An 8,519-nucleotide genomic window follows, 5' to 3' on the forward strand; every position below is an offset into this window, starting at 1 on the left:
GTTGCGTGCACGCTTTACTATTTAGCTGACGAGGGCAGATTACGGAAAACAGCTAATGCTTTTGGTTTGTCAAGACAGGTTGTCTCAAACATTGTCAGGCAGGTGTGTAGAGCAATAACGGTGCACTTGGGACCCCAGTTCATACAACTGCCAACAACTGAAAGTGCAGTGCATACACTAGTGGAAAAATTCGAAGAGATCCATGGCCTCCCTCAGTGCATGGGTGCAGTGGATGGGACCCATGTGGGGATAAAGCAGCCTTCAGCAAACTCCACTGATTATGTGAACAGAAAGGGTAACTTTACCTTAAATATCCAGGCAACATGTGACTATAAATACTGCTTTTTGGATGTTGTAGTCAAATGGCCGGGAAGCGTCCACGACGCCCGAGTTTTTTCCAACTCAACCATCAATGATTGTCTCAAAAATGGAAAAATCCCTCCTTGCCCGAAACAAATTGTTGACAATGAAGCACCCATTCCAGTTTACATTTTGGGTGACCCTGCATACCCATTACTGCCATATCTAATGAAGGAATATGCCAATGGAGGAAGCACAGTTCAGGAACAGTATTTTGGACTGTCTTTGTGCAGGGCACGCATGGTAATAGAATGTGCCTTTGGGAGGCTAAAGGCCCGTTTTGGAGCTTTGAAGAGAGCAATGGATATTAATCTACATGACCTGCCCTTTGTCATTTATGCATGTTTTGTTTTGCATAATTACTGCGAAGCCTCCAAAGACACAATAGATGACAACTATGTTACTGAAGCCATTCGCCATAACAGGGACAACCAGCCAGACTCCGAACCAGTTGCTGTCAGAGGAGACAGTTTGACGGCTGAAGGGAAGAGGGTCAGGAGAGTCCTAACCCAGTACCTGGATCCATAAAGGGGACAATGTTAAAAAATAAAAGCAAGCAAAACTCTTCAAAGCTGTTTAACTGCCAAGTGGCATAATTTTTCTTTTATTCTTGATAACAGCACCTCATATGTTCACATTTTGCACGGTTGTGCACACATTTCTTGAAAATAGAAATCCTAGTTTTGAAAAAAAAATTGCACTTGTCAAAACAAATATTGCACTTGTCACTGAACTTTTGGTGTGCAAAATTACTCTTTACATAAAGCAAATAAGAGCTTAATATTCCAATGAAAGTAAACTGAAAATTCTGTTGAAGGATGTTTCCCTTCGTTCCTCACAATCTTTTCTTTTTATGACCCGTTTCATTTCTCTCTGTGGCTGATATTACTTCACATATTGTATGTACAGTATGAGAGCTGCTGCCATCAGCATTGCTGCAGAAATACAAATGTAGAAAATCAATATTGCCTTGTGTCATACTTGGTACGCTTAGAAACAGCAAAGAACAATGCCTTTAAAACCATGCTACAGAATAGAACTTTGCATCTTAAATGCAAAAAAGTAACTTAAATTGAGCTCCTGTAACCAACTGTAAACTTCATATTCATCACAAGAACATGTGATGAACATGTTCACAAGAAAATATAAAATATGATCAATACTCATCACTGAAAAGAGCTTGAGTGTAAGAAAACCCTGTGAGCCGTGTGTCAGCAGTTGGGCTGGCATGAGCAGCATCTTGTGTGCTACCTGCATTCTGCTGTGTTCCTCTGACAAGAGGTGGGTTGTTTGATAATGACTGAAAAGCTTGATTGGGATGTGCCGATTGTGTATATGGGGAGTGTGACATGTGCCCTCTTACTCCGTATGGCATGTAGTGTGATGGCTGAGGGGGTGGAGGCTGAATGACTTGTCTAAGGACACTAAAACCTTCTGACACGGTTGTAGTCAACATGTTAAGTGTCTCTGAAAGTCTAGCGAAGTTATCGGAAGCTTGCTTCTCTGACGTCTCCAAAAACTCTACCAGTCTCTTCTTAACACGCTGGTCCTCCTCCACTGCATTAAGCCACTGGTTCTCCGCAGGCAGCTTTCTTCTCAATCGGCTGTGCCGATGTCCATTCAGTCTTTCCTTTAAAGAAGAAAATTAAAAATGTTCATATTAGAATGGCTATTTCAGTGCAACTACTGGGCTCGTTTGATGGGTGTCACAGGGATCTACGCAGCCATATTGTTGATAAACATAGAAATTAATTTCTATGATTGATATACACCAGTTCAGATTCTAGTTCCATTGCTGGCCCCAAAGATACGAATAACCAGTCAAGCCTGTAGCCGAGCCTGAACCATTCATCTAATAGATAACACGATGTTTGAAAAGTTATTCCTTTTGTTATGGTCACTGTTAAACAAAGTTATGTAGCCTATGAACGATGGCGAGGTGTGTTTGTAAACTATATTTAGCCTAATTAACTGCAAAAGAGACAAAACTGCAAATACTGTGTTGGCCTACCTGCAACAAGTGTCTTCTTTCCTTCACTGACGTCACACTGCTCTCCTGCTCCGTGTCTGAAGTGGTATCGGATGGGTCCACGGTGGACGAGGATTCAGTAGGGGAGGGAACAGGAGGGCCATCATTCAAATCATTCGTCTCTATGCCAGACGACATGGTTGTCGTTGCTGGGGAACCACCCCATATTTGTTCACACAACTCGAAGTAGAGAAGAACGACTCTCCCAAAGCCGCTTCTGCGTCCGTTGTCCACAGCCAACCGATATTTACTCCTCACAGCCTTGATTTTAGTGGTCAGGATACTCCGCGTTAGCTCGCCCCTTTCATGAGGGAAATCATTGCTACTCTCTGCGGGATAGTGCTCCAAAAACAGGGCCAATATATCCAAATATTTGCTTTGACACGATTCCCAGTCAATGTTTTCTTGCGTTTTTTGAAGTTTGTACTCCAAAATCGTGTTTAAAAGCAATTCCGTCTCCGAATCTGTCCAAACAAACGAGCTTGGTGCCATGTTTGATGTTTAGGAGGAAGTGACGTCAACAGAGGGCTAATTATATGTGATTTGGGGAAATAATGCCATCTACAGGTCTGGAGTGCTTATTGAAAACGCAGATGTTCGGTTATGTGTGGAAGGGAATTTTTTCAGAAACGGGGTCGTGTGGATACGTTTTTTTTTATAAACGGAGGGGCGGAAATGTTCGTTTTTAAAAATACCCGGCTACGTGTGTACATAGCCGAAGGCACATTTGAGTGCTAGATTCACATTTTCAGAGGTGAAATCAGTGGGAGCAGATTAAGCCTTGCACAGTCCACAACATATCAATTATCTCTGATTACTGCACGCTGTGAGAGCAACGCTCCTGCTCGTGCTATTATATCATCTCTCTAAATACCACCAGAGCCTTTTCCCCCTCCACACCGACACTATGCAACTGTTCATTCATTAGATCTGAGGCTCCAGAGTCACTTAAAAAGCCTCTCTATCCATCCATATCTCACACTACTTCATCATGCCTCACGTCTTCCTAACCCCATACTGTGATGGTGGCTCCCGTCTCTTAGCAACCAGCCCTCTTAGAGGAGGTGACAGCATTTGAGTGGGCACCCTCACCTCTCCACATACGACCCCCACCCCGCTCCCTCCCCTCCATCATCCGGATGCTCTTCAAGACAAGTAAACACACCTCGCTCTGTGGTGCTTCATGCTTCCTGTACTTACGCATTCGAGTCACTGTATCAGACTGATAATGAGCCTAAATTATCATTTTGTTTCATATTTTGATCAGTGAATCACTATGTGAGCACCTCAAGTCAAACCAGACACAATGTGGTCTAATTCATATTTATTTGTGATCTCTACACTGAACTTATGAAGCAGTTCTACTGTCGGCCATGACGTGATCAACATTAAATACAGTTTCTTTGCCAGAGCCGTGATAAAAATTCAATGGCTCCACGCTCAGGTGCATTTCTTTGGTTGTAGCAGGTTGCTAACTCAGATCTGTTTCAGCAGATACTCCAAACTGAGGTTTCAGATTCTGTGTGTTTGGAGGGAAAAGCTGGATCTGTGCATCCCGACTTTCAGTTTTGTGATAAAACTAAAAACTAAAAATACATAAATGTTCGTGTTCCATGAACAAATTACTCATCATCTGCAGTAAACGGATAAAAGTTAGTGAGTCATTTTTAAAGGGTTTTAATGGATGCTGTCCCAGATTCTCTGCAGCTGTTTCACAGACGGTTACACAGTCGAACAGTTCATTGGCGAGATCTTCCTGGCTGATGAAACTGCTGTCTGAAAAGACAAAACAGGCGTCATGATTTAAAACAATGTTCTAATACAGTCTTCATTTTTCAGATCGAGGCGTGCGCTCTCAACTCGTCGAATGAGATCATATAAAGAGAAAACATTTGGAGGAAGCTGGGTGACTCTCTCTTCACTGAAAGTGAAGGTGTTTTGTGCAGAAACATACAGAGCTTAATGTGTGAAACATGCGTAACGAACACACCAAACTTAAAGCCAAAACCATGAAATTTTCCTCCATATAACCAAGGAGTTTTGTTGCCTGAAAGTAAAGAAAGTGGACCGTTCCACAGCGTTAACCATGTGTTTAGTGTTGTTCTCAGAGAGCTTTATTTTGAAAGCGTAACTGGCCGTTGTTTTGTTTTTTTTAATTGTTAGCTTGACCATGAAGACCTACTTGTTGAAAAATGATGCTAAAATGGGAATCCATTGCCTTTAAAAGTGACACTGAGGGGTCCTGACAAAGCGCCCATAAGTTGGCAATAAATGATGTATTGCCAGTTTACTTATATGGTGCTTTATTTGAAAATGGTACCAGCAAAATTCCCTTGAAAAAAGTCTGAATCAAGTTAATTTCACTGTAACGTTTGCTGAACAGCAGCCGCTGTGGGCACGATTGGAAGGTTCTGGATAATAAAAAACACTGCATCAGTATGCTACACAAGCAGAGAAAGTCATCAGAGCGAGTCAGAAAGGCTGGTTACACAACAATATGTCTCAGAGGTTTAGCTGCTATCAGCTAGTGGTCATACCAGACCACGTAAGGCTCTAACAGCAAAAAACCTCTGTGTGTAATGAACTGAGCAAATGTGTGTTTTATGACGTGAGTTCAACATTTTGTTTAAGAGAGAAACAACAACAAAAAACCTCTTTAAAAAAGTGACATGGTGTCACTTTAAAAGCACTTTAAAGCTGCTTTAAATGTTTTGGATATGGACAGAATAAAGAGCCAGTAGACAAAAGTCTATCCTTAAATGTTGTTTTTCTTCTCGGTCTGCCTCAGAATGGACGTTCAGGTCAGGATTGAAGTTCGGATAGTTTTACAAGGTTTAGGAAATTTGAGCCATTTGAATTCAGCAAATTGAGAGATAGATCTTCACTTTTTATTTATGGTAGTTTGATTGTATTGAGTCGAGATCAAGACATTTTAAAATGCATGCAAGGGATGTTAAGTGGTTGCATGCCTTTTTTGTAATCCATTACATGATTTGATTATTATTTGAATATTTCATATGGTGGCACAGAGTGTCAGTATTTGTTTCCAGTAAAACCCGCACCTCTGTTGCCTTTTTTTTACATGTTGCATTTGTGTTTTTAATCCAGAAGATCCTGTGTGTGTTGTCTGTTTTCTGGCAGATTTCTGACACGCCACGCCAGCCGGGATCCCTCTGTGGTTTCAGATGTAAATCTCATCACGCTGCGCTAACATTTGGGCTGGCTGCAGCCTGGAGCCACACTGCTAAAATGACGTGAGTGCTTGACGATGCTAAATGGCAGCACTTGAAATAGCCTACCTGCCAGCCTGCTCACCCACTCGCTGATGCGATCACGACCCCATTCAGAGCGCTTCAGCACCGCGGCGCGCTGGACAGCTCCACCGCCTCTTCCGCTCCAGGAGAAAAAGTGGAACACAAAACTATTTCACTTCATTTCTTGACTTTTTTTTTTTTTTTTTTACTTGAAGGAGCTCGAACTTTAAAGTCACAAGGGGAGAGATGGATATTGATCGACCTGCAAATGTTTCCTTTTTTGATTTTGTTGGAGGAGTTCAACTTCTCCAGCGGGAGGAAACAAGGACCGCCATGCCCGTCATCCTGATAGGGATCTGCGTGTCCGGTGCGGTTGGGAATTTGCTCGTTTTGCTGATTTTCATCCGTGACTTTAGAAACGGGAAGGGCTCTGAGGTGAAAGCGCTCCTCGCCTCTCTGGCCTCCACGGACTTGGTGATCCTGCTGCTTTGCGCCCCCGTGCGCGCCGTCACCTACTACAAGCAGACCTGGACCTTGGGGAGTTTTGTCTGCAGCACCACGGACTGGTTCCAGCACTCGTGTGTGGTTGCAAAAACTTTAATCCTTGCAGTCACCACCAGAGCCAAACACACTTTGGTCCCCAGCACCGCAGCGGGGTCCCTGTACAGCCCGACGTGGATTCACGGAGCCCTGGCGTTCATTTGGATTGTGTCGATGATGTTTCCGATTCCTCAGATGCTTTTCGCCTCTTTGGTGCAGCATGGCCGCGAGGCTGTGTGCGTCTCTCAAATGCCAGTGTGTGCGTCTGACTTCATGAGTTTGTTCTACAAGATTTATCCAACTGCGACCTTTGTGGCGCCGGTCATCTTCACACTTGCCTACTACACAAAAACGTTGCACTCTGCGGTGAATCACGCACCCAGCCCGCAGCACCAGAGCAAGGTTACCCTGGTTTTACTGTGTCTGAGCGGCGCCCTCGGGCTCATGCTGCTCCCAGAGTGGGGGACTTTCACCTGGATCAGGCTTGGGTACAACAAACCTCCCGTGGGTTTGATCATCTTTGCGCAAGTCCTCCTTTACGCATGCAGCTCTCTCTCTCCGGTGATCTTGATGACCATGTACGACGACGTGCGCCAAGGACTGATCACCATCTGGTTCATCGCGACCTGCAGAGGCTCAAAGCGCGTCCCAAGCATCAAGTGTCCAAAAACGGAGGGGAACGGAGCAGAAGTCGGAGCCAACGCCGTCGCCAACGCGGTCTCACCGGACAAGGAGAAGACCTTCCCGGACGTGGAGCACTTTTGGACGGGGCGCAGGAATACGCAGGTGGAGGAGGAGCAGGACCCGGTTCCGTGGGAGAGAGAGGAGAAAATGTTGTAGTGAATCAGATGTGAAAGTGTCTTTTTTTAGCAGAAGAGTTCATCTTGTTCTCAGCTGGTTTCTAATGTGTTTGACCCACAGTGCAGACCCTCGTTGAACGGCTGTTGTGGCCGGTTTGCTGTCGTGAGCTTGATTAGATGTAAAATAAACTTGTACACTATCATGTTTTGGTGTTACACATGCTTCTACTCTATATTTTGGATATGTGTTCTTGCCTGCAGCATTGCTGCGCTGTCAAGTAGAATAACACCTTTATTAGCGGAACTTTGTACAAATATCAAGCATCAAGGGGTTTGTTGTGATTGTACGTGTGATGAAAAACGTGAATATTAAACATTCTCAAATATGGACTGCTGCGGGTTTGTTTTTTTTCCGCCAAAGGCTATGAAATACTCAGGTCACCTTAATCACGGATAAAATACAATTCGACAATCAAATCTCTCAATTTAATTCAGAAGGTTAGGAGGTGACATACACAGTGCAAACAGAGATCATTTCTCCATATTAAATTCACAACTAATCCAGCTGCATGTACTAGGTCAAATCAGTCATCATATTTCAGTGAAAGCAGCATTTTGGCAGTTTTAACAAGACGTGACGTAACTCAAGTGAAAGCAACAATACCACACAATAAAAATACTTTGCTATAGAAAACAATTCAATTTAAAAGTAAAGTAAAAGTAGAAAAGCAATAGCATCAGATCGTACGTACAGTCCTAAAGTAAAGAACTCATCATGAAGAATGGCCCATTCTGGAGTCATTTACATATCACTGGATTATGATTATTGATGCATTCATGTTTTTATCACTTATCATCTTATCTTAACCTATAATACTAAGTCAGATCTATTTGCTGGTTATATTTTGTGGTGTTAGAGTAATCTGAATTTGCAAGGTAACTAGTAACTGATGTTAGCAAATAAATGATGTTAGCCCAATAAAAAGTACACCATTTGAAGTATAAAGAGTATAAAGTAGCATACAATGGAAATACTCATATAAAGTACAAGTACCGCAAAATTGTACTTGAGTACATGTGCTTATAGTATAGAAACATTTATAAAGCGTTTAGTACACCACAATATCATGTAGTTGTATGCAGATGAGAAGTATTTTTATGTGTTTATGGATGCAGATGTCAACAGTTTTAACTTTGCCTGGATGAATGACACAGTTATGATATAAAACATGTCACATGGGAGAAGTTCTGATTGGGTAACACTTTACTTTAAGTCCCCCTATTCATCATTTATAAGCAACATATTAACATTTAACACATGTTCACAACACACTACAAGTAGTTGTACGCAGCTATACGTCATATAAATACTACATTATAGTGTGTCATAAATCATTTATTAAGTGCATTAAGTGCTTTTAAATGCCAAATATGTGAGACTTTAAACAAAATGTTACCTATGAAGGTTCAAAACCAGCACATTGATAAACAATTAAAGATGTTCTCTTATCTGCATTTAACTATATTATAATGTGT

General features: G+C 42.4%; 2 protein-coding genes across 2 annotated transcripts; one reads left to right on the forward strand and one right to left on the reverse strand.

Moving 5' to 3' along the window:
- Window positions 1-931: 931 nt before the first annotated feature.
- LOC121618776 lies at window positions 932-3,040 on the reverse strand. The gene is made up of 2 exons (XM_041954375.1): window positions 2,372-3,040; window positions 932-1,990 (listed from the first exon to the last, which is right to left on the reverse strand). Exons 1-2 carry the CDS (start codon window positions 2,879-2,881, stop codon window positions 1,517-1,519), a joined length of 984 nt encoding a protein of 327 aa, XP_041810309.1. The 5' UTR covers window positions 2,882-3,040; the 3' UTR covers window positions 932-1,516.
- Window positions 3,041-5,638: 2,598 nt separating this feature from the next.
- LOC121618468 (G-protein coupled receptor 151) lies at window positions 5,639-7,023 on the forward strand. The gene is given in 3 exon segments (XM_041953986.1): window positions 5,639-5,643; window positions 5,696-5,732; window positions 5,734-7,023. Coding segments are annotated over 3 exon segments (1,332 nt in total).
- The last annotated feature ends 1,496 nt before the right edge of the window (window positions 7,024-8,519 follow it).

Source organism: Chelmon rostratus, chromosome 15, assembly GCF_017976325.1.
Source record: "Chelmon rostratus isolate fCheRos1 chromosome 15, fCheRos1.pri, whole genome shotgun sequence".
In the NCBI taxonomy this organism is placed as follows: Eukaryota; Metazoa; Chordata; class Actinopteri; order Chaetodontiformes; family Chaetodontidae; genus Chelmon; species Chelmon rostratus.